Here is a 25,275-nt window from a genome sequence, read left to right as displayed (position 1 = left end):
AAGCAGCTGGCACGCCAGGACACTTTGTTTACCTCCGTGCCTGCGGAGGCTTGAGGTAAACAAACCATCTCGGCACACCAGTGGCTTATCCTGATGGCCCGGGAGCCAAAGTTTGCTGACCCTTGAATTATAGGGTCAGCTTATGAACAGGTTATAAAATTTTTTCCATTTTTACTTATCCATCTTGCAGGGGTTGGCTTATAAACAAACCGGCTTCTGATCGAGTATATACAATACTCAAAAATGGGAAACAGCCATAAAGGAAGGGAAAACATGACTAACAATTTGTTATGAGGAAAAGGAGAAGAATAAAAACAAATCTAACCTTAACTACCTTTTTATCAATAGCATTAAGGACCAAGTTGTGGGAAGAATTAAACTGAATCCTGATTGAGCAGGGGTGGTAAAAATGTGGCCTACAGGTGCCTTCATCTTTAATGCAGGAATGCAAGCTCCACCATGCAATTATCCATGTTGATTCGAGCAAACCACCACTCAGATCAGAGAGACTTGAAAAACTCAATCTTCTGTGATGAGGAGAAAGCTTTTCTGGCCAAATACCATCAACTTCTGCGGAGTCTAATCTTTAGTTTTAAAAAAGTTTCTAGTCTGGTTACGAAGAAAGTCTCCCCATCTTCCATGTGTAAGCTAAGAATAAATTAGTGGCAGCCTAATCTTCCCAGATCTGCAAAAAACAGTTCCAGTGTCCATGGGGGCCAACTTATATGGGCTCCTGGGGCTTTAGCCCCAGGAATATTCACAGTCAGGGGCTCTGCTCCAGCAATATTTGGAGCTAGGTTTCTCCCCTGCTCTGGGCTGCCGGCAGCCGCCGCCAGCCCAGAGCCCTTTAAATCCCAGCCGCGGCCAGGAGTCAGAGGGCTCTGGGCTGCCCGCTGCGGCGGGGAGCCCAGAGCCCTTTAAATCCCAGCCGCGGCCGGGAATCAGAGGGCTCTGGGCTCCCCGCGGTTGCAGGCAGCCCAGAGCCCTCTGACTCCAGCTGCGGCTGGGATTTAAAGGGCTCTGGGCTCCCCACGGCTGCCAGCAGCCCAGAACCCTTTGAATCCCAGCCCCTGGCCGCTGATTGCCCCCTCCCCAGACCCCTGCCCCAACTGCCCCCCAGGACCCCCTCCCTATTTAAGCACCACTGGTCCTTGTCCCCCGATTACCCCCTCCCGAGACCCCTGCCCCGAACTGCCCCTTGGGACCTCAGCCTCTATCTAAGCCTCCCTTCTCCTTGTCCCCAACTGCCCCCTCCTGAGACCCCACCCAACTTCCCCCAGGACCCTCCTACCTGTCCCCTGATAAACCACCTGGACTCCCATGCCTATCCAATTGCTGCCTGTCCCCTGACTGCCCCTCCGAACCTCTGCCCCATCCAACCCCCCCTGCTCCTTGTCCCTTGACTGCCCCCCCGAACCCCTACCCCATCGCCAACCCCCAAACCGCTTACTGTGCCACTCAGACCAGCGTGTCTGGCTCCGTGTAGCTCCAGACAGTTGCTGCCATGCTCCCCCATGGAGCCCACAGCCCCCTCCCCCCCCAGCACCTGCCTTCCAGATTTGAACACCTCAAAATTCAGGAGTGCTCAAGCTCGGTTTGGGCAGCTTTTACTTCATTTCTCCCAAATCAGTTTCCCCTGCAAGGTGCCAACTGAAGGTGTTGGAGAACAGAGAGATCGGGTGGCCTCCTAATGCCTGGAAAAGAGACAAAGGCCGGAGGAGGGAGTGTCAGTGCCTGTGCGGACTTCTGGGAAGTGCACGGTGTGGAAGGGGATGCTGTGATGCTTTGGAACAACTCCATACAAAGCCAGTCAGGACTCTGGGGGAGCCTCCTCTCTTGGAGCATACTGTCTCCAGGGCAAGAAGCTTACACCTTCCTGGGTCTGACCTCGGAGCATTCAGCATGCCCTTCCACATCATGCACTTTCCACAGCGAGTCTGCCCAGGCTGGTCCTGGGGCAACCAGAGGGCCCTGCACCCCAACTCCGCAGTCAGATGTGACTCTCAGCCAGACAGTAAAACAGAAGGTTTATTAGATGACGGGAACACAGTTTAAACAGAGCTTGTTGGTACAGAAAACAGAACCCCTCTGTCAGGTCCATCTTGGGGGCTGGGGAGCCCAGAACCAAGTTCTGGGTCTCTCCCCATTACCCCAGCCAGCTCCAAACTGACACTCCCTCTGGCCTCTGTGTCTCTTCCGGACAGGGAGGCCACCTGATCTCTTTGTCCCCAACACCTTCAGTTGGCATCTTGCAGGGGAAACTGAGGCACCCACACAGTATTCAGAGAAAATATTAAGAACATTCCCACTTCATCACAACAGGTGCAACAAAATATAATACCGTATATTGAAGCAGGCAAGTGCTGCTTCTGACTTTCCACTTTTAATTGACACTTGTAATCTTGTGGCACTGACGCGTTGTAGCTTCATTTTATATCGGCTTACAAGGCGGGAGCGGGGGGGCACCACCATTTTGGGCCCCACCAAAAATTATACAAACCTGCCGCCTATGCCAGTGTCTGCTTCTGTACCATGCAGCGGGACAACTAATTAGTTTTGTCAAGTTTTCACTGCTGCTACTGGGATCCCTGAAGGCAGCAGTTAAACTGACAAGAGGAGGTCAATTTCATTCTGCTACCTTTATCTAAAGTTCTGAGCAGCAGCAAAACTGTGGATGGGAGGGGGTCAGGATAGCAGAAAGCTCTTACTTCCCAGCAGCGAACAGAAAACAGAGTGAAAGAGAAGCAGAACTCCACTGCTTGTGAATGCCAGGGTGCTCTGGGGCTGAGAACTGAAAGAAAGAACATTCATTCTTCTTTCTAACAGCCAGATGAGGGTTGGAGAAAAAGAACTCATATTTATAAGGCTTGCTAGCCAGAGACTGCTAAAGAAGATATACACACACAACAGGTTCTGGAGTCAGCCCCTTTCTCTCCCCCAGAGTTTTGCAGGGAGGTTGCCCTTGGACTCCCTTTTGTATTGGTCGTTCGCTTGAGCCCTCTAGTTACTATGAATCTGGTAAAACCTCCAACCCCTTTGTGCGAGGGCGTGGGGATGTATCAGAGTGGTATGTAGATATGTCAGAGGAAGAGAAAATATTGGAGAGCAGTAAAGAAACACAAAGCAGGTAAAGAAAGAGCTGCAAAGAACGAGAGAAAGGGGATGAAGTGAGAATTTTCTCTCTCTCTTTACACATACAGTTACAGCATACAGCTGTTTCTTTAAATTGTAGCAGAGGTGCCTTTAGGGTGGTACGGTAAGCTATACAGTATTTTTTATATATTTTATTTATTTTAGTGGCTAGTAGGCTTCAAATACATGTTTCAACTCCTGCAGATCAGGCTGAAGTTGGGACCTGAAGTTTCTGCAGGCTGAAACTCTGTACAAAATAGCTACTATCTATTCCATTTTACACAAAATAGGTATGTTTCCACAAGCTCCTGGCAAATTGCCATATGGCATTTGGATGGACAAAGGTTAGGTGTCACTTCACTTGCACTACAGACAGCTTTCACATCTTGCCTACTTACTCTTGTTAAATCCATGCCAAGTTTCAGCTGAGACAATAGATGTAAGATAACACTGCGCTGTTCTTCCACTGCTCCGAGGTCATCTTCTTTGTTAACACATGTATCCTCCAGCTCCTCGTCTGGGTTTATTTCTTCAGGTTCCTGGTGTGAGAAATCCACAGTCATTTCAAAGACCTAACGGACTAAAAAGCTTAGCCTGTGCCTCACAGGGCAGGAGAGGCAAGTCTAAAAAACCTTAAAGAAATCTATCAGACTGGGAATGGTCTCAAATGAGCTTCCAAAGAAAACCAGACCTCTATATTACCACAAGTGTTCCATGTTTTTTTCTGCTGATGCTACATCATGTTGTACTTACAAATGAAAGAGTGTATACAGGTTTTTAAGGACAGGTTGAACACACACCTGCCAATGGTCTAGGTTTACTTAGTCCTGCCTCAGCGCAGGAGGCTACAGTTGATGACATCTTTGAAGTCCCTTCCAGTCCTATGTTTCTATTATCCTATAAATCTAAGAAGTCATTGAGAATAATTATATTCCAACCACAGACAATGTAGTAATCAAAGCACTTCTTACGTACTTGCCCTACATTTAAATCTTTTGGCGAGACAAATAAATTTAGAATGAACTTTGTAAAGATAAGGAGTTATTCATCTTAAGGGTAATTCTGCTTCTTGGCCTATAGGGGTTGCTATCTGCCTGTATTACGGAAAGAAAAGTCTATGTGAATTAAATACTTAATTTCAACGTAGTCTATATTTTTAGGTTTCTTATACAAACTTTACTGAAAGATGTTATAAAAAAGAAAAAAGTGAGACAAGATATTGTTACATGCATATAGAATAATAATTACCCTAAACATGTAATCTGCCCCAAAGAGTTTAGTGTCATACACACACAACTCTCAGAAACCAAGTTGCCTACAACTGCAACTTAAAAGCCTCTGTTTCACAATCTTCATTATTCTTGTATTTTACAAGAATGTTTTTGCACTTCAAAATAATTGATAGTTTAGAGTATTGAAAATACAACAGAATTCAACATCATTTGACTTCAGGGAAGTTAAAAAGATTAGTTTTTTCTAAAGATTGAAAAAGAAAAAAGCAATAATATACAGGAAAATAAGTTATAAAATACTTTTAACAACTAGCTTCCCTCATCTATCCTCTGCTGAGAAATTTTCAAAAGTAGTTTATACGGTGAATATTTGGAAAAAATCAATTTATTCACTTCACACTGATTTCTAGTATTAAAATGACACTAACTGGAATAATTTGTGTATTTACATATTGTAAACTGCTGCTTTAAATTTGCGCCTTCCCCATACCTCTTATTACACATTTTATTCATATGTCACCCTGCAGCGGTTTACTAGAAGACGACAGACTTGCTACAGGGCAATAAAACATTTAATTCAGAAGTGGTCCTCCTTATTCTACTCAAATGTCTGTACTGGCAGGAGAACCACCATAATTTTCCTGCATTATATAAAAAAATTGCTAAATATCTCCAGATAATCCTGCAAATGGAAACGTTCCTCACAGACCTTGGGCTGCCACATTACCTTACCCTTGTTAGATGGCAGGGCTCTGGCATAGACTGCTCCTTTATGGCAGATGCTGGCTTGTTTGGCTCTGATGAAAAATCTTGAGCTGTTCCATTTTTGAAATGGTTTGACAAAGAAATCTTTGGTTCCAACCAACTGATCGTTGTCCCTGAAGCAAAAGAAAGTTTGCGCTGAAACTTATTCATACTCTGGGAGTTCAACAAAAGATGTTTTTGAGTAAACACTTTTTCAAAAAGCTGTAAGCAGTTAATCTTGTTCAGCAGCCACAAAACACAAGGTGAATGCACCAGGACAACACCTTCTTTGATCATTAGCATGAGCACTGTGATTGGGCAGCTGTAATATATGCGACTTGTACTGGAGAAGATGATCATGTTATAAAAGGTGTAATCAGACACTAGAAACAGAACCCAAACTGGAATGTTATTTAACCCCTTGGAGAAGTTTTTACACCAATTAAAGAAATGGTAGCTATAGCTCATTCTCAAACTTCAGTCAGTTTCAGAAATCGAGGCTAAAACGAAACAATATTTTGGCATTGTTTTCTCTGGAAAAAGTACTTGTCTTTTCTCAGTTGAAGGAACAACATGCTATGTTGAATAAATAATAGCTGCTCAAAGAGATAGCAGCAGCACCTGGAAAGCTGTCACCCACTAATTTAATGATTCAAGTGTCTTGTTACTCTCCGCTAGTCTATCAGATGCAATTCCTCATCAATAATGAAAATGTTCCATTTTATTTCAAAGGCTAATGTACAGTAGACACCAATAAAGTTCTATTAAAACCACACACAAATGCTATGAGACAGAAACATTCTGGCTATAACACAAACCCAGAAGCATAATTACTAGTAACTTGGAATCTTCTGTCCATAATTCTGTATTCTGCATTTTGGTAAAGTAAAAGAAATTAGGGACATTCAGAAAAAAACAGCATGTTGGACATTTCTATTCTTATACACTGTAACCTCAATTATCCAAACTTCCCTTATCGGAAAGAGGTCATGTCCCCCGATTTAAGCTGGGGACAGGAACCTGCTTCAGATAACATGGGTTTCATGTAAAGGAGGATCAGAAAAATGGAGTAGCCATTTTGTGAGGGCAATTTGCGTGCGTGGGTGCTGGCACGAGGGGTGCGGCAGACCCTCTTGGCTTGAAGTGGTTTCCATCATTTACAGGGTTTACAGTTTTGTTCAATGGCTTTCAGCACTCCCTAGAAAAAACTGTTCCAATGCCACTGTTTGTGTGATAGAGTTGTCTTAAAACATCTTAGCTAAACATCTTTGCCTGGACTCAGTAGTATAACTTAACTTTGCATGGCAAGATTTAATCTTCATGGAAACAAGAATTAGAGAATATCAGGGTTGGAAGACCTCAGGAGGTCATCTAGTCCAACCCCCTGCTCAAAACAGGACCAATTCCCAACTAAATCATCCCAGCCAGGGCTTTGTCAAGCCTGACCTTAAAAACCTCTAAGGAAGGAGATTCCACCACCTCCCTAGGTAACCCATTCCAGTGTTTCACCACCCTCCTAGTGAAAAAGTTTTTCCTAATATCCAACCTAAACCTCCCCCACTGCAATTTGAGACCATTACTCCTTGTTCTGTCATCAGGTACCACTGAGAACAGTCTAGATCCATGCTCTTTGGAACCCCCTTTCAGGTAGTTGAAAGCAGCTACCATTACCATTGCTTGCATTAGCATCTAGATAAACAGCAATCTCTCAGTTTGTCAATCTTTTTATAAAAAAGTGTTAGAAATTATACTTTCAGCATGTTAATTGCCAGGATAACTGTTCCTTCCATATATATATATATATACTACATTTCTTCCTCGTATCCTTGAGAAACCTACACAGGTTGCATATTATCCGTCTTGGTTGATTTGTAAACTTATTTATTCAAATTTAACCAGTATTTCCTTTTCTGCGCTTTATCAGCTATTTTAGTCCACTTTACTACTTATTTCAAACATGTTTATCTTTTTGTGTTTGATTTTTAAAAATTAAGTATTTCAAATCTTTCTCTCTAAATATAATTTCATTTTATACTCTATTAATGGACAGATTTGCCCTCTAATACTTCTCCCTCAACCAGGACAATGTATTATATTCCCCTTAGCCAAAGCAGCAGACATGAACCTATTCTACATTTTTGCTGTCCCTCTCTCTCCTTATAAGCTTTAAATTAATACCATGTATTCTTGCTTGATTGCCTTAGCTTTTTCCCAGTTCCAGTGCAGATTTCTTTTTTACCTCCGATTTTAGAACAATGCCTTGTGACACCACATTGCCAGTTCTTATTTCCTGCTTTATTCTTCTTCACAGGAATTGTAGTTTTGGGGCTCTAAAATTTGCTTTTCTGACAACTAAACACAATTTTATCTGATGCATTATGCATCCATTCTGTATTTTACAAAATTCAGATCAACAGTTTGAAGCCTTCCAATAACCGCCACATTCTCAACTTCACAATTAAAATAGCTTGTCACTTGCAGTACACCTTGACAGTTGGTCCAGACATTTTTCTGTTCATACTTTCCTTCAGTCCTTAGGGTGTGTAGCAGATGCCCACTGTCATATCTTTTTTATTCCTTGTATTCTAACTCAAAGACATTTACCACCACATTCACAGATACCAAGGCCAGATGTGATCATTGTGATTATCTAGTTCTTAGCTATCAAATTGTATCTTGCTGTTAAGTACTTTTTCCACCTCTTCTGCACTACTCAGTTACACACACGCAGTGTGTCTGTTTATTTAGCATCACTTCTAGTTCTAGTTTGTTATAGCCCGCATTTCTAGCATTAGACATATGCTAAAGTATGCTGACACATTTAGTCTTCTTCACGGAATCAAAGATGTTACAGTAGAAAAGGGCCTATTAGATCACCCTGCTCATCTTTCTAAAGCTTTTATTATGTTCTAAATCTTTCCATCTTTTATTTAGGAACTTCATCCTCACCCTAATTTGTATGTCAAAAGTCCGTAACAGCTCATTCTGGTGAAGCAAAGAATCCTTATTCATCCATAATCAAGTTTTAACGCCTGCCTAAAGACTCTGCAATTCAAATCAGTACCCTTCTTAGTTGAGTGGAGGTCATCTAATCCAAACAGGCTTTCATCAAAGACGTTCCAATGCTTAATGAATTGCAACCCTTTTTCTCTATACCTGCAATACAGGCATTGTTTTGTACCCACTACCAGTCTTCTCCTTCTTTCTTGATTTTCTGAGAAGGACACATGCACTGCTCCAATCTTCAGTTCTTCCCACGGGCTCCTAAAATATTTCATGATTAAGTATGGTTCTCTTGAGCAGTGTTTTTATTGATTATAGTTTGCGTGGAAACAAAGTCACTAGAATTCTTTAAGATTTGCTACCCTTATTGTGGCGTTGTTAACCTTGGCACCTGATAGGCAATATACCATGAAAGTTCTAAATTATATTTTTAATGGGGGAAAAAAAAAACACGCATACCAACCTATGTCAACTAAATATTTGTTCAACTTTTTCCTGTTCAGTGATTTTAACAAAAAAAAATTCACGGATTACAACTTCTCCACAAAGATGCATATAAAATTCTGTCACTGAAGTGGTGCAAATGGGACTACACTTCTCCCAGATCTCCCCCTGGAACTGTAAGGGCTCCAAACTTTCTAATATTAGTTCTTAATCTTGTGTAGTGCTAAGAGAAAGCCTTTCTGCTCTTGGGCCAATCTGCAACTGAAGGTTTAATCAGTATCTCCAGCCACTTACATTAAAAATCCTATTTTTTTAAGTAGTTAATCTGCATGCAGTAGATGCTTTTTAACAGGAAATATTTTTCCCAGGCACGGTGGGTTTTTTAGTTTGTTATAAGTTAAAGCCATAAAAAAAAAAAGGGTCAAAGTTTGGACAACACCTTTCAAATGTTCATCTTAAAAATTAAGCCTGGAAGTTACAAAGGCAGAAAGATGGTTTACCCTACTATGTAGTTATTTAAAACCACATGGGCTAATTTTTGTTTAAAGAGAGAGCTAAAAATAATTATTACTGTACAATTCATCAGTTCTTGTTGCAAAAAGCAGTTCAACATAGCTGGGAATCTCAAAATATATATAATGCAAAACATACTACAATACCTTTAATATATTCCCATCATGAAAGTAATTTATCTAGGCAGTTTATTACAATAATTATCAAGAGGCTGATATAGCTGTAGCAATTCAGTAGAAACCATTAGCTTCCTTAAAAGCTTTTACTAGCACAAAAACACCCAATAGATACACTAAAATTAACATATTAATGTAGAGAGACTCACAAACAGAAAAGGCACATATTCAAATGTGCACTTTATAAACAAATTAAATGAAAACAATTCTGGTAAACATTTGTTTGCATGAAAATGAACAATTAGAGACAAAGACAGGCTCTGTGCATGCAGAGGCACCGTATATTGTTCCACAATGATTACTACTTGGAGAAAGCATCTTTTCTAATTTAAGGGAGAGGGTAATTTTATATTCAACCCAATTTGAAGTTTCCTAAAAGATGCTTTCTGCCTCAAAAGGGAGCATAGCTTAACATCCCTTATCGACTCCTGCAAAAACTGGATTAAGCTAAATCAAAATAGGAGTACCCACATACAAACTTGAATGGTGAAAGTTTGTGCATAGACAAGGCCTAGAATTAGAACTTAATGTTTGTAGTGTAAAATTTTAAAATATAGGCTATGTTCATGTCACTACTTCAGAGTGACACTAAAGTTCTAAAATAGAACAGTGATAGAATTCACTGGAGCATTTTTTCTTTTTAAATCAAAACAGAAGAAAATTATGTTTTTCAAAACCCCTGACACAGTTCATGCCCCCAAAGAATTTGAAAGCCCATAAAATGTTGCCTTCACCATCACTGTTGTCAAGCATGCTATGCACATATTGGTTCCAGCCACACCCCAGGGGTAAGCCCACAAACTAAAAAACCTCATTATTGTGTTGCATGCACAATAATTTTTAACATGCTCTGAGATACTAGAAAATGAAAAGCAGCTATATAAATGTTATGTATAAATATATATACACACACACACACACACACACACACACACACACACAACAACTTCACCAAACAAATGAAAAAAAAAAAAAAAAAAAAAAAAAAAAAGTCTTCAAAAGTTGGTTTAAACAAAAATAGTACTGTACTGGTGTTGTGGCATACCTCAAAAAATAAGAGGTTGAAAGAAAGAAAGTTTTGACAAAGTCTGAAGTCTGAGCATCTTAATCTTAACTAATCTTAAATACAAAATTATTATTTTTTATTTTTTTAATATATATAGGTATATATTAAATTATATTTTTTTTTCTTAACAGTGCAAATCAGGGAAATGCAACCTAGATGGAGCTACTATAAGGTGGGTGCAAACTGGGAAAAAAAACTTCTTGGAGAACTGGTCTCAGAGAGTTCTGAAGGGCATAATGAATGGGGGGTCCTGAGGTCCTCAGTTCTGGGTCTGCTTCTGTTCGCTATCTTCATCAATCTTCATCATAATGGCAGATAATGGCATAAAGTTTGCAGATGAGGGACTGGAGCTGATGACCTCTCGAGGTCCCTTCCAGTCCTATGATGATTGTATGATTTTGCGTTCTTTAAATGGATTTTAGGGAATTTGAAAGGTCTTGAGAACACTAGTAGGAAATGACAAAATTAGCTTTAAAGGGCTTCTGCTGAAAGACATAGAAGGAATCAAAGATAGTGGGAAGGTTCCATGATTCCCACCAACAGGCGACACTTTTGAAAATAAATACCCACTAACTGCTCCTGTCAATTTAATTGTCTATAAACCATCATGAACACCTCTGGCTCAACAAACATGGGGCAAGATTGAGCCTTTAGTCTTAGTACTGCGTAGAGAGTGGCACATAGCCATGCCTCCCCAAGAAGAGCAGTAGAAAGGATTCTGACTTAGTCATACCTCTCCAGTTCACCCCTTTCCCGGGAAGTAGAGTAAATTGCTCCCCACACCTCATGCCTAGAGATGAACATAGGATGGAGCTACGCCTTTGCCTGCTCTCCACCCCACTAGTCACATAAGAAGGGAGAGTCCTGACAGCACTACTGTGGTCACAATGGTAGGTGGTGGGAAGTGTAATTCTCCAATGCGATTGCATCAGGACTAGAGATAACCTGGCCTAAAAAAAGTAATCATGCAGGAACACAAGAACTGCCATACTGAATCAGACCAGTGGTCCAACTAACCCAGTATTAAGTCTCTAACAGAGGCTGCTTCAGAAGAAGGTGAAAGAAACCTTGCAGTAGGAAGTTTTGGGATAACCAACCCACAGGAAGATAAATTCAGTAGAACAAACATTTTAATTAAAAATCAATAAATTCTAGGCTTTATGCTTCAGTCACACAGAATGTAGACCTTTACCTTAATCCATGACCCACCTGCTGGTAAGGATCCCTTTTGCTGCGATGCATGTTGTAGCTGGAGAATATGGAAGCAGTCATTTAAGCAGTTCATTGTTGCCATGGAAGTTGCTTTCAGCATTAACAGGTCTGGATCCAAGGATGTAAGGTGACCAGAGGCAGGAAGGCATTCTATGTTTCTGATCAAGTCTCTCTGCTGTCCCTCAGCCTGAGACATCATCTATCAAACAAAACAGTGCTGGTGTCAGAGAAGATGATAGACATTTTTGTGGTATACAGCTATACTGAAGTGCTTCACAAACAGATGACCCCGAAGAATATTACAAACTTAATACAAGTCCCAAAGAATGAATAAGAATTAGTTTTATATGTGTCAAAAATAAAAGTACCATCTTGTCACTTAAATGTATGGTTAATGATGAACTGCAAAAGAAAAATATAAATTAAAAACACATTTCTGTGCTGAATACCCCCACAAAATGCATGCCACGAGTCCCATGAAGTCCATGGTATTTATTGTATTAGTTACATAGTGAGACAATGTACTAAGAAGATTTTACAAAGTGAAAAAGAAATCTGAACATATTAATAACCTTAAGTGCTGAGTGCTCTCCGTGCTTGGTCGATAGATACACACAGTACTGAAAACCATGCTTTATACAGAACCCAGTAGCAAACTCACTGCTATACAGAACATGGAAGCTGACACAGTCTACCTTGTGGAATCAATGGGATGGGTAAGGGTGTTCAGTACCTTACAGGATAGGATGTATTCAGTGCCTTAAAGGGTCAGGCCTAAATTACACAGAGATAGCTTGGCTCAAACTTACATCATAATATACATATGTAAAATATGCACGAAAGGTTGAAAAACAAGCCTTCCTGTCCTCAGTGGATTACCTCCCTCTCCCCTCCCTCGTTCTTCCCATGTTGCTCCTTCCCCCAGAGCAAGGTTAGACAACACTGTCAACTAACTCTACAGCCTGCACCATTGCTACCATCAGTGAAGCTACAACAGTGACTAATTATTGGTCCTACATTTTGTGGTGAAGCCTAAAAGAAAGGCACATGCATTCATACACAGTATAGGGTTGGGAAAACGAAAATTTGTAGGTTAAAAAAAAAATCACTAAGACAAAATATTGCACAGGTTTTCTGTGATCACAGGTACTATTTATAACCTCTTTTTTTATTTTACCGGTCTCTCTTCCTGAGTAGAGGCAACAAACGGAATCTAAGAAGAATCCTGCTGCCATCTGGATTCTCACAAATTTCTGTTAACCGCCTGAACACAAAAACAGAACTGACAGGCAAAGGAGAAAAAGAGTTTCTTGCATGTGCTCATATCATGTCAGATTCATGAATGTGTCTGATTTCAAACTGGCTGGTGAGGTTTTCAGTTTACCCACTCTGACAGTATCCTTTCACTCTGTTTTCTTTCAGTCTCATAACATACAGTCTCTACTAGGCAATGGTTTTTAGATTTCAAAGAAATATTCAAATAATATTGTACATCAGCAAATCACAAAAACTGTTTAACAATCTCACAGTATTATTTGGTAACACTATATTACTATGTCTTTTGCCAACAACCGACTACCTACCACCAGATACTCTACAACAGGGGTCGGCAACCCTTTCAGCAGTGGTGTGCCGTATCTTCATTTATTCACTCTAATTTAAGGTTTCGCGTGCCAGTAATACATTTTAACATTTTTAGAAGGTCTTTTTCTATAAGTCTATAATATATAACTAAACTATTGTTGTATGTAAAATCAATAAGGCTTTTAAAATGTTTAAGAAGCTTCATTTAAAATTAAATTAAAATGCAGAGCCCCCCGGACTGGTGGCCAGGACCCGGGCAGTATGAGTGCCACGGAAAATCAGCTCGCGTGCCGACTTCGGCATCCATGCATAGGTTGCTTACCCCTGCTCTACAATATACATGTCAAATCCACCTCTTCTTGTCACAGTATTCTCTAAATGGCTTACATGTGAACTTTTCAACTGTCCTGAAAACTGTGCAGAGTAATGACACAAACTGGATTTCAGGATCAATCATGCCTTCGAGGTGTTTAACCAACAAACACCACATACACACACAAGCTCTCCTGAGAGTCTTCCTCATTAGTTATTTGCACAGTAGTAGTACCTAAAGACCCCAAGTTAGGACTGGGGTACCATTTGTGCTAGGTACTGTACAAACACACAGAAAAAGAGACTATCCCTGCCTCAAAGGAGATTCATAGTTTGCAAAGCTGGAAAAAAAGTCACAGGATAGCTTCAGGTTATGCCTCTCATCCTTTATTAGCCTATTCTAGCTTATGCCACCCAACCTCCTAACTCTAGCTCCAAGTTCCCTTCCCATAGGAAACCTAACCCTAGCTCGAAGTGCCCTACTACTCTTAGGAACCCTAACCCTAGGGCAGGGCACCCTACCGATAGGAACTCTAACCCTAGGGCAAGGCGCCCTACCCATAGGAACGCTAACCCTAGTTCCAAGTGCCCTACCCATAGGAACGCTAACCTTAGGGCGGGGCGCCCTACCCATAGGAACCCTAACCCTAGTGCGGGAAGCCCTACCCATAGGAACCCTAACGCTAGCTCCAGGTGCCCTATCCTTAGGAACCCTAACCCTAGGGTGGGGTGCCCTACCAATAGGAAGCTTAACTCTAGCTCCAAGTGCCCTACATTTAGGAACCCTAACCCTAGTTCCAAGTACCTTACCCTTCGGAACCCTAACCCTAGCTCCAAGTGCCCTACCCATAGGACCCTAACCCTAGCTCCAAGTGCCCTACCCATAGGACCCTAACCCTAGCTCCAAGTGCCCTACCCATAGGACCCTAACCCTAGCTCCAAGTGCCCTATCTTTAGGAAACCTAACCCTGGGGCGGGAAGCACTACCGATACGAACGCTAACCCCAGCTCCAAGTGCCCTATCCTTAGGAACCCTAACCCTACAGCGGGAAGCCCTACTGATAGGAACCCTAACCCTAGCTCCGGAACCCGAACCCTAGAGCGGGTTGCCCTACCCATAGGAACCCTAACCCTAGCTACAAGTGCCCTACCCTAAAGAAACCTAACACTAGCGTGGGGAACCCTATCCACAGGAACCCTAACCCTAGCTCCAAGTGCCCTACCCATAGGATCCGTAACCCTAGATCCAAGTGCCCTTCCCTTAGGAACCCTAACCCTAGGGTGGGAAGCCCTACCCATAGAAACCCTATGTTGCATCGCAGGCGTATATGAACAAAGCTCTTCAGTCAGTTTGATTGGCAGCAAAGTCATTTATTTCTCTCCAGCATACATCTTTATACTCTTGAAGCAGGCAAGCAAGCAGTTGCTAATTGGTTAACAAAATTTACAGAGCCGCAGCTGTAACCCCATAGGGTAATTATCATCCTAACACCTGTTTGACTTATCATCCTATTTACTGCCTACCAGCAGATAAAAACTAGCCTCGACCTTGAAGTCTAAACACTTCAGCTCTCACATACTTATCTGCCAAGTTCCCACATCTCCCGCCTTTTCTCAAAATAAAAAAAAAAAAAGAAAAAGAAAAAAGGCATAAGCAAAACATTCCCAACTCATAACATCATAACACTACAATCTATCACAAACCAAAATTAAAACTTTATAAAACCAACCTATATAACCATGCAATTCTTAACATAACCCCAACACCACCAAACAAAAACAAAGCACAACAAATAAATGGTGTAAATTCTACAGGATTCCCCCCTTCTCTATAGCACACCAACTTGTGGCAAACTTCTATTACCAAATCATCCCTCAGATGTCAGGCGATCAAACTGACACTGAGGGAGGGGGGGTCAGAGAGAGAGGTCCTAAAAACACAACATAAACCACATAAGCGCACGCAAAAACAATTCTGGCCAGAAACAAACAAACAAAGAAACAAACAAACATAAAACACATAACATAAATTTAACTCTGTAAACAAATGCATGGTATATCAAATACTAAGCAGCTAACATCCATATTCCTCAATTATCTAAAATACAAAAACAAATATACCCCTACTGGGCAATCAATCATTACTTAAAATACACAAATACCCTTATTAATTTCAGACAAAACAGGGGAATCACTTCATCAATTAAATCATTTACAGTAATACAATTGCATCTTGGCTTACTTCTAAATTCAAAGCTATTCACAGCTTAAGGGTTCTTACTATTAACTTCTACCTTTAAACCCCCCCCCCAAAAAATCACCACTTATATACCCTTAGCCTAATACAATTACAATAACATAACACAATATACAATCTTCAACTAATGCAACAAAATTATTTATGACCAAACAATTGCAAACTAATTTCTTTGCTTAAATTTATTTACAAACATTTCAAAAACACCAAAAACTTTTCTCTTTAGCATCTTTACAAAATTCAACTGCTATTCCCTCCAGCAACCACAGAGTTAACTTTGTACTCTGCCTAACATTACTCGCTAGTAGTTAATTACCTTTTCTATCAACTACACCCTCAAGGTTATCAACCAGTATTCCAAGCTTGTTGTCTGTTGCCCGCCGCCTGGCCCCGATCCTTTTTTCCTCTTCAAGTTCTCTATCTATTGCGTGCCTGCCTGGGCCCGATCCAAAGCACTTTACATAAAGGTATTTTGGGTCACATAAATTCAAAGCCATTCTCCCAAATTACCTAAATTTATGCCTAAATAACACCATAAACTCCCCCCCCCCTTTGAGAATACTCAACAAACCTTTTGGCTGAGTTTTCTCAAACTTTAAAACAAAAACAATTAGGCTCTAAAAACAGGGGTAGTAATGGGGTAATACCATTTACAATCCAATTAGGAGGGCAATACATGCTAAAAAAAATTCCACAACACAGGGCGCAGCCTGTAAAATAAACCCCAAAATCCAATCAATACCACATTTTTTAGCAGGAGTCCCAAATTTTTTCCTGCCAGTGTGCAATTCTTTGCTTCTTTACCAGGGTCAGTTCTCAATGCCCTTTTAGTCAGGAATTTCTAGACATTGGCAATATCAATGATGTGAGTGTTTTTTCTTCTGTTCCACCACCATCGTGGTTCAAGTTCTACGGGGGAAATTATCAGGATATCATCCTATACATTCAGGCAAAGCAAAAATTATTTCAATCAATTAAATCATTCAGGGAGGATCAAACAAAAAGGATCCTGGCACAGCTAACAAGCAGTTGTCCTCCAGGGGCTCAGGGTGTGTACATCTTGTTGCTTTCTCAGTCATTCCATCCACCATTGCAGCAGTCATCTCTAATACTGACACTGTTGCAGTTTCTTCAGTCCTACTGTTTGCAGCCTCAAATCCTGAATGAGCAGTGGTAATATCTTGGACTAGTTCAGGAAATAGTTTTCCAGGCACTGCTTCTAAAGGCTTTAAAGTTTCAGCTGAGGTTTCCATAGATGTTACAGTTTCTGCAATGATTTGTTCTTCAATTGCTGCAGCTGTAACAGGCACAAATGTTTTTTGAGCCCCAGAGCTTTCAGTACTAAAAATGGGTGAGCCAGTATCTGCCAGCTGCACAGCTAAATTCTCTTGCTCCTCTTCGTCTCCCTTTCTACACACAGGCAGTTCTTGAGGACACATGTCGCTCTGTAGAGGGGCCCCATTTACAACTGCCCCTGGGCATTCTGATACTAGGTTAGATGGCGCATCTCCTACATCATTCTGCATGGGGGCCTCAGCTGCAACCGCTTCAGTGGGCTCTGATTCCAAGGTAAACACAGGATCTTCTACCTCTGTCGTCACAGGTGCCTCAGTTACCCCACTCTGCATTGCATCCCCAATAAAACCTTCCTGAGTGATCTGCCGCCCATCGGATCCCTGAAGCCGAGCGGTTCGGGTGGGCTTGCGCAAAGTGATGTCCATAGCAAAGGCAGTGTGGGGAGGGCCAGTGGATCCAAACCCTCGAGACCCGCGGTCAATCGGGGTCGATCGGGGCACACATCCCTTGAAAGGTATTAACTGAGCAAGACGTGTACCAGCAGTTATAGTCACAGGGGGACAAAGGGCACGTACCATTATCCCAATATTCCCCGTATAGTCGGCATCAATAAGGCCAGGCAAAACAAAAATACCTTGTTTTGATGTTGACGAGCAGCCGATCAAAAGGGCACTCAATCCAAATCCTAATGGGCCATCGGTGTTGGAAGGAAGAACTTGAACCTCGTCAGTCTCTAAAACTACATCTGTCGCTGTGGCCAAATCCACTCCGGCACTGCCACGGGTTGCTCCGGGGAGGTGTTCCAGGCAGCCAGGTTGCTGGTTGGAGGTACTTGTGTCGTAGCGCCTCTCAGGGGCCCGTGATCCGTTCCGGCAGCGGTGTTCCATCCTTCTTGTAACGCGCCCAACAGTCGGCGGCGCGATGTCCAAACTTATCACATCGTGCAAGCGCCAGTTGCAGCTTCAGGTAACACATCAGAGGCCCGCTGCTCATTTTGCATAGGGCAGTCCGCCGAAATGTCGGGTTTTCCACAACGAAACAGGGCGGCTGGCGGTCGGTTTCTAGCCCCCGCTGTCGCCCGAGCAGGGGTTGTAACGCCACGGCCAGTGCAGAGGCCTGTGCCTTAGCAGGAATTGCCGCCTTATCCATCTCCTCAAGCATAGCGGCCCTACCACATGCCTCCATCATTTCCATCAGGGTCGCAGTCTTGGGCAAGGTGGCTAATATACGGCGGCAAGTGGGATTTGCATTCTGGGTTGCAAGATCAAGTCCAACTGCAGTTCTGGCCTCTGGCGTCAGATTAGAGATCTATCAATAGCCTCTCGAGGCGATCCAAAAGGTGGAATACGGTTCGATGGGCCTTGCATAATTTTAGCGTAGGGAGGGCTCGGCTTTCCCATCTGGGGCACCGCTTTAAAGGCAGCCAAAGCCAGTTCCTGCGACTGCTGCAGGATCCGGGGATCGAGGCGGGCTTGCAAATGCGGGTCAACAAAGCGACCGGCTCCCAAAACATATCAGCAGTGGCCACGCCGAGGATCATCATCCGTAAATCCAAATTGCGGACAAGAGCCCAGTCAACTCTCTTAGCCCAATCATCTTTCCACAACAATTTCTGTGTAGGTGTAAGAAGCATGTCAGCTAGCTTAATCGCATCATACGGACACATTGCTTGGCCAGCAAATACCTGTTCAATGATAGACTGTACATACGGATTATCTAGTCCATAAGCCATGATCAATTTCTGTGCCTCACGGATCAACTTCCAGTCCAAAGGAGCCCACCGTCTATGATTAGGGTGTTGAGGGTCTGGCGTAATCACCGGAAAGGCCTCAGGTGTTAGACCTTCAAGGATGGCTTCTCTTAAAACTCCATGCCAGCGCTGTACCGGATCCGGAGGGTCCCCAGTTGGAGGGTCCCGGGGCCAGGCGGGCGAGGGCGAATGAAAGCACTTGTGAAGATGCGATCGCGATGCTCCAGGTGGAAGACCTTCCAATTGGTCCAACTTGTCACATATATGCTGCAGCTGTCGACCCTGGCGCTCCATCTCCTTATAGAAGGCATCAGACTGAGTAAACTGAGTAAACGTAGTCAAATCGGGATATGGGTTCGATGGCACATGTTCCACCCGAGCCTCCTCTGTCCCCCCCAGGCCCCGTGGACACGGCATGGCTTTGGAGGGGGTGCATGCAGGCTGTCTCCATAGGCTCGGGCGAGGACCGTAGCAGGATCAATCATGTCGGGCCGAGAGCCACATTGGAGGGTAGTGGGGGCGAGCAGGGCAACATCATCCATGGGGAAGGGGTCGAAGCCAAAGGTATCACCGTGTCCTCACCACCGAAAAACTCTCTGGCTCCAACCGGCAACACAGAAGGCATTCGGGCGGGCGTTGGGGCAAAGCTCAGAAAGGGCCGCCTGCACTCCTGCCTTGGCCGTGAGAGTTTCTACTATCTCCTTCGCCTTATTCCATACTGGACTCAGGGAGAAGGCCTCCTTATCGCCCTGAGCCACCGACTTCCAAAGCTCGGAGCCTAGCCGCTCCCAAACAGTTTTATCAAAAATTGTACTTGGTTGAACAGAAAGTCCCCTTCTCCGTCCCCACCGCAGCAGACGGGATAACGACAGAGGAGCTTCTCTCCCGCCGCTCCGCGATGCGCATCAAACATTCAGGCACTGTCCTTTCTTCCGCTGATGCAGTGGTTCCCATATTAGCTGCTCACCTCTGGGCTGGGGTGTGCCTCCCTTTTCAGACGCCCTGCGGCTTGCCACTCGACACTGAGCTCAGGTGCGCCTCTTTTCGGACGCCCACGGCTCCTAGCCGCTCAACACTGAACTCAGGTGCGCCTTCTTTCGGACGCCCTGCGACACTGAGCTCAGGTGCGCCTCTTTTGGACGCCCCTCCGGCTCGCCGCTCGACACTGAGACTCAGGTGCGCCTCCTTTTCTTCTTTTCAGTTCAGGCCACCAACACTGTCCTCATTCAATCACGTCGGGGTCACCATTTGTTGCATCGCAGGCGTATATGAACAAAGCTCTTCAGTCAGTTTGATTGGCAGCAAAGTCATTTATTTCTCTCCAGCATACATCTTTATACTCTTGAAGCAGGCAAGCAAGCAGTTGCTAATTGGTTAACAAAATTTACACAGCCGCAGCTGTAACCCCATAGGGTAATTATCATCCTAACACCTGTTTGACTTATCATCCTATTTACTGCCTACCAGCAGATAAAAACTAGCCTCGACCTTGAAGTCTAAACACTTCAGCTCTCACATACTTATCTGCCAAGTTCCCACAACCCTAACCCTACCTACAAGTGCCCTAAACATAGGAACCAAAACCCAAGCTCCAAGTGCCCTTCCCATGGGAACCCTAACCCTAGCTCAAAGGGCCCTACCCACAGGAACCCTACCCTAGGGCTGGGCGCCCTATCCCATAGGAACCCTAACCCTAGCTCCAAGTGCCCTACCCATAGGAACCCTAACCCTAGCTCCAAGTGACCTACCGTTGGGAACCCTAACCCTAGGGGAGGAAGCCCTTCCCGTAGAAATCCTAACCCTAGCTCCAAGTGCCTTACCCATAGGAACCCTAATCCCAGCTCCAAGTGCCCTCCCCATAGGAACCCTAACCATAGCTCCAAGTGCCCTTCCCATAGGAACCCTAACCCTAGCTCCAAGTACTCAATCCTTAGGAACCCTAACCCTAGGTCGGGGTGCCCTACCTATAGCAACCCTAACCATAGCTCCAAGTGCCCTACCCATAGGAAGCCTAACCTTAGGGCGGGGCGCCCTACCCATAGGAACCCTAACCCTAGGGCAGGAAGCCCTACGCACAGGAACGCTAACCCTAGCTCCAAGTGACCTACCCATAGGAATCCTAACCTTAGGGTGGGGTGCCCTACCCATAGGAACCCTAACCCTAGCTCCAAGAGCCCTACCCATAGGAACCCTAACCCTAGGGTGGGGCACCCTACCCATAGGAACCCGGCTCCCCATTAACTCAATGGGAAAAGAAGTGTACACAAAATAGCCAGTCAATCATGAAACCTCTCCTATCACCACACAAGCAAAATGAAAACAGCTACACTTGACACAGTGAAACCATTCATAGGAAGTACTTAAATCGTCCAGACATACCTACTTTTTTTTTTTTGGTTTTTTTAAAAACCACTCTTTCAAGGATTCTAAGTTTCAGTGACACAACCAGGTTCATATACAACAACAGTTCACACTCAGTTCAAAACTATCAACCGGTCCAAAGTACACTTGCCATAGTTCCTAGCAAAAGAGCACATCCAGAAGTACTGCTGCTCAGAGTAAAGTGGTCTCTTCTCTTAGGCCTCTTGCTATGTAGTGCAAGCAACTACCTCAAGGTTTCCAAAGCACCAATACAACATACAGATTCAGTTAAGAGCCAAGAAAGTCGGGAAGTTGACATTTTGTGCAGTTTGGGGTTATTTTTGGTCTGATTATGTGCAGATTTTATACAATTTAAAGGAGGATTGTGCACTGAGCATTTAGAAAGACTGGTTCTGCCGCAGACTCTTGAACTGAGACTGCAACTAGTCGAGAAATGGTATATCAAAGTATAGCATTCATAAATGAACATATACACGTTTATATAATGTTAGAGAAGGTTATGGGGTGACTTGATTACAGTCTGTAAGTATCTACCTGGGGAACAAATGTTTAATATAGGGCTCTCCAATCTAGCAGAGAAAGGTTAACAGAATCCAATAGCTGGAAGTTGACAATACACAAATTCAGACTGCAAATAAGGGTTGATTTTTTTTTTAAATGGTCAGATAAATTAAACCACTGGAACAATTTACCAAGAGTCATGGTGCAGTATCCATCATTCACAATTTTTAAATCAAACTCAGATGTTTTTCTAAAAGGTATTTTCTAGGAATTGTTTTTCGGAAGTTCAATGGCCTGTGTCATACAAGAGGTCAGACTAGATGATCACAATGAAGGCCTTATACTTCACAAATTGGTAAATTACATGTTATAAATTCTGACACAAAACTTTTAGACATGCCTATCAACCAAGCAACAACACACCAAGGAAAAGAAAAGCAGTCTGCTTAACACATCTAGATTAATAACTGACACTGATGATCCTTGTCTTTATGTTTCCAGAGCCTCTACTGCTGTTCCTGCGTAAATATAGGATTACACCAGATCACTCAGTCCAATACTGATTTAAAACCAGAAGATTAATATTAATTTTCTACAGGCCTGCCTCTCTCTCTAACTTTAAGAAAATCATTGCAACTCACTTCAAACAGATGCAGGGAAAATCAAAGTTCTGCCTAATGCACGCTGGCCATTTCAAGGGGACTCAATCTATGCCTTCATCATATCACTCCGATTCAGGTCCTCTCTTTTTGAGGAATGCAGTCTCACACTTAAGAAATGCCATGCACCACCTGGAAGCTTAACCAAAATCTTCAAAGTCTCCTCAGCTAAAAGAAAGTTACTGTTTAAGCACAGCAAAATAGCAATATACAGAAGGATAAATTGTTAATACAGCTACAGTATAAAACTTTTATATGAAGACTAGTATCAGTGTCATTTATTTTCTCTTCTGCTCTTCCTGAAGTTTTCTATTCTTACGTGACATGAGGTAAAAAGGGCAGGCAGCATCCAAATTCACCGCATGCTACATTAGCTCTACCAGTGTCAAATCCATCTCTTGAAAGGAAGGGCATTTGTGATATATTGAAGTACCTAAAACAGTCTACCTTTAAACTTAAACATATAAAGTTGCAAACATGAACTTGTAACAACAGTTTTCAAACTGAAGGATGAAGTGGTTTAACAAGCTCTTAAAACAGCAGAAACCACTGGAATGCAGATTAAGGTTTTTCTAGGCACCGGAGGGCACTTCATGTCTTAATGTTAGCAGTTGTTTAACCCTGCTATTACAAGAAGAACATAGCATGACAGTGGCAGTTATTTTTTTTCCAAAACCACTGTAAAAAACATCTTACTGGGGACACAATGTGCAAAAGTTTATTTTCCCCCTTTTGGAGATGTTTTATTTTAAAACTCATCTTTAAAACAGTGGCTTATCATCTTTTCTCCACATCTTTCTTTTGCTTTTTGTATTTTACAAGCAAATTTTATAAATCACATTGAAGCCCCAACATAGTAGTTGTCCTAGTTTGCAAATGACACTCGTCTTGTGTAAACTGATACCCTAAGATCTGTGAAATACAGATCCCTTTGAGTCACACTTTACCTATAACTTAAAATATTCTCATCCCTTTCATAAGGTCTCCTTCCTTCCTCTTCTAATCCCCCCCCCCACCACACACACAGGTTTTTTTTGGGGGTGGGGGGTGGGGGGGTGTATTTATGAGGTTAAATTCTCTTTTCCTTACTCCTTTCCTGTGAAAGGGGAGAGGTGGAAAGGTCTCTCTTATGTGCACCAAACCCACCATGTGTGCAAGCTGACCTAAAACTAACTTAATACTGTAAACACAAAACAGCTACTGGGCTCTTTGCTTACAAGGTGTGTTTTAAAGAGAGCATGTATCTACTAAACTAGCACACTCACTACCTAAAATAGTTTTGAATATAACACCTGCAACTGGAGATAGATGTGTGCTGATTCAGGGTTACCACTTAGAGGGCTGCCTGGCACGCTGGACAAGTCCGCAGCCATTTGGGGCACTAAAGTCTGAGGGAGCTTGTGCGGGAGAATAGACAGTTGAGCAGGGCTATGTGGAGACTATGATGGGTGGACAGCACTGTCTAAGACACACAGTATAGAGAGAGGAAAAGAGGGGCAACGTTTTACCTTCAGGAAAGACATGTAGCTGAAGACAAGCTCCACTGTGATGATCCACAGGGAATTCATGACAAGGAACTTCTCTTCAGCCTCACTTCTCTGACCCACACGTCTCCACAGCATTTTAAAGTAGAATGAGGTATTAGAATTCATCGGGAAGGCAATGTGGGAGGCATGAGGGAACAGTAGAGATGTGGGAGAGGATGAGGCTAAGAAAGGCATGAGAGAGATGAGGGGCAGAGGGATTGTTCATGTCAAGGCCATTTCCACACTAAAGAGATCTGGTAACTGACAGCTAAAGGATGCTTAAATACATTTTCTATTCAAACAATACCCAGTTAAATCAGGATTCTCCTCCACATCAATCTCAGCTTGCTTGCCTTACTACGCAATCCCCACAACACACAAACACATACTCCATGGTAAACATCCCTTCCTATTCCAACATATAACCAACCACTACACATCAAATTCCTCTCCACCACAGCTCCAATCTCAAAAAACCTGAATTCTCACATTTCCTAATTTCTGAGGGCTTGATTTTGCAAACTTTACAATGTTTAACAGATTCTATCTGGTATGGAATGTAAGAGTTGTACAAAACACCCTCCGACACACTCAGCCTGCCTCCCTGATTGAGGCTGTGCTTGGCACAGAGAGGAGCAAAGAGAGATTGTGGGCAGCGTCGACTCATCCTGACAATGTTCCCAACTGACGGTTCCTCTTATTGTCCCCCAACATCACAAATGCCCACACTGGCCCTAACTATGTCCTCCAGCCTCCCTGCTGGCAATCCCAGACTGATGGGCCACCTGTTTGTGGTTTGGGACTCTCCTTTGGTGAGCTACTGAAGATCTGCTGCCTACAGAAGCAGCTACTTCAGAGGCAAAGCTGGTAACTTTACTACAGACACACCTCTTACCTAGGGTGACTAGATGTCCCAATTTTATAGGGACAGTCCCGATATTTGGGGCTTAGTCTTTTATAGGCGCCTATTATCCCCACCCCGTCCCAATTTTTCACACTTGATGTCTGGTCACCCTGCTCTTACCAGACACCCAATTCGTTGATATGGTGCAAGGAAGCAGAGAAAAGGGAATACAGACACCCTAAGCTTCACTTTAGACAATACTGGGGACCAAATTCTTCCCTCATGCACTTAAATCAACAGAAGTCAAGCCCATTTATTCAACGGCAAAATTATGACTTTTTACATTCACAAGTCTTACTTCCTCTCCCTTACATAAGGCTAACTTGCAATAGCCTATAACAAAAGAAAGCTATGGATAAATTATTTAACTCTACTCTAACAATATGAAAAGACCCAAGATAAAATAATAGCTTTTTTCATACACAGATCTCAGAGTCCATTACACAGCAACATCCCATACATTGCTGTGACAGGGCAGGGGTAAACCCTTTGAATGCCCTGCTAAAACGCTGGCTAAGCCCTGCTTTTTTGTAAGGAGGCCAAGTGCAGGGGCTCAGGCAGTCAGCAGAGGGCCCAGCTGCA

The 25,275-nt window shown here is 43.0% G+C and overlaps 1 protein-coding gene across 5 annotated transcripts in view; it reads right to left on the bottom strand.

Annotated features, from left to right (window-relative positions):
• The window catches only part of OSBPL11 (oxysterol binding protein like 11), a 79,783-nt gene that overhangs the window by 14,334 nt on the left and 40,174 nt on the right, over window positions 1–25,275 (bottom strand). For all 5 annotated transcript variants that reach the window (XM_039495583.1, XM_039495582.1, XM_039495585.1 and 2 more), the window contains exons 6-8: window positions 11,520–11,721; window positions 5,097–5,242; window positions 3,531–3,671 (exon numbers count right to left, since the gene is read on the bottom strand). In XM_039495583.1, coding sequence (XP_039351517.1) covers window positions 3,531–3,671; window positions 5,097–5,242; window positions 11,520–11,721 — 489 coding nt within the window. The remainder of the gene's footprint in view (window positions 1–3,530; window positions 3,672–5,096; window positions 5,243–11,519; window positions 11,722–25,275) is intronic.

This window comes from Mauremys reevesii, linkage group 11 (assembly GCF_016161935.1).
Source record: "Mauremys reevesii isolate NIE-2019 linkage group 11, ASM1616193v1, whole genome shotgun sequence".
Classification (NCBI taxonomy): Eukaryota; Metazoa; Chordata; order Testudines; family Geoemydidae; genus Mauremys; species Mauremys reevesii.
This window is presented reverse-complemented; position numbering and strand designations above follow the sequence as displayed.